The following is a 1,085-nucleotide window of genomic DNA, read 5'->3' as shown; positions in this document are numbered from 1 at the left end:
AGAGCAAAATCTAGATAACAAATGTAAGTAGTTGGTTATCTGAGCCACAATTTCAGCGACCATCCTAAGAGATGATTGCACAAAAGACTCCGATACACGATCTTTACATTGACTGCAACACGCAATGAAATGGAGCATGCAAGAACTCCGACCTAATTTGTCAAGCCTACAATGGGTTAAAGGATCCCTGCGCAATCCTACTTTGCCCGAACACGGCTACATCGGATCGATTCAGAAGGTCGATGGTTCACAAGTAGGCTACATTGACGACGGAATATAACAAATTAGCACATGACAATATCGACATGAACCCTCCAAGTTCGAGAACACATCGGGAACAATCGATTTCTCTCTGTATATCGATACTGCCACGAAAGACCGGAAATGCCTGAAATTCCGGAGTGGCTCGCCTACGTACGAATTACACGAGGCCCCGGCCACAGATCTAGGTAGCCGCCGGCCAGCGATGCGGCGGCAGATCAGACGAGGAAGGATAGATCTCTATCCATCTAGGCGGGGGGAGGAAGGGAGGAAGAAGGATGGGTACCTCCTTGGAGTGGTGGAGGCACTCGAGGTAGTCCTCGCGGAGGAGGCCGCAATCGGAGGGCTGGCGGCAGCGGCTCATGCACGAGCTGAAGTCCAGCCAGAAGTCGTAGCACCGCCCCTTGTTCCCGTTGATGCCCCACCCGGACGCCATCGCCTCTTCTTCTTCTCCGTCGTCGACCTTGGCAGCCTCTTCTTCTTCTCTCTCTCCGGTGGTCAGTCACGATGTCCCTACACTGCTCTCTCTCTCTCTCTCTCTCCGCCTTCCTTTCCCTCACCAGACAATGTTGGCCCACGTACCATTCCCCTCGGAGTCACCATGTCTCTGCTGGGCCTTGCGTGCGGCTCTGGGCCCCCAATACCCGGGTATCCCCAATTCCTTCTTTCTCTACGGTCACCCAACATTCCCTCATAACTCGCATAAAAAGCGAGCGATTACTGAGTAGTTGGCGGCGGAATAGGTACCCGTCGCCTCTGGCGACTAGGGTTTAACTACTCCGACGGCATCCTGCCGTCATCGAGTTTTACCTACTAGTATGGGG

General features: G+C 53.3%; 1 protein-coding gene across 1 annotated transcript in view; it reads right to left on the bottom strand.

Moving 5' to 3' along the window:
• The window catches only part of LOC119329987 (NADH dehydrogenase [ubiquinone] iron-sulfur protein 5-B-like), a 2,241-nt gene extending 1,416 nt beyond the window's left edge, over positions 1–825 (bottom strand). Inside the window, exon 1 of the mRNA XM_037603094.1 lies at positions 548–825. Coding sequence (XP_037458991.1) covers positions 548–697 — 150 coding nt within the window. The 5' untranslated portion in view covers positions 698–825. The remainder of the gene's footprint in view (positions 1–547) is intronic.
• Between the last annotated feature and the right edge of the window lie 260 nt (positions 826–1,085).

The sequence above is a fragment of the Triticum dicoccoides genome, chromosome 7A (assembly GCF_002162155.2).
Source record: "Triticum dicoccoides isolate Atlit2015 ecotype Zavitan chromosome 7A, WEW_v2.0, whole genome shotgun sequence".
In the NCBI taxonomy this organism is placed as follows: domain Eukaryota; kingdom Viridiplantae; phylum Streptophyta; class Magnoliopsida; order Poales; family Poaceae; genus Triticum; species Triticum dicoccoides.
The sequence above is the reverse complement of the archived record's forward strand: the minus strand, read 5'-3'. Positions and strand labels throughout refer to the sequence as shown.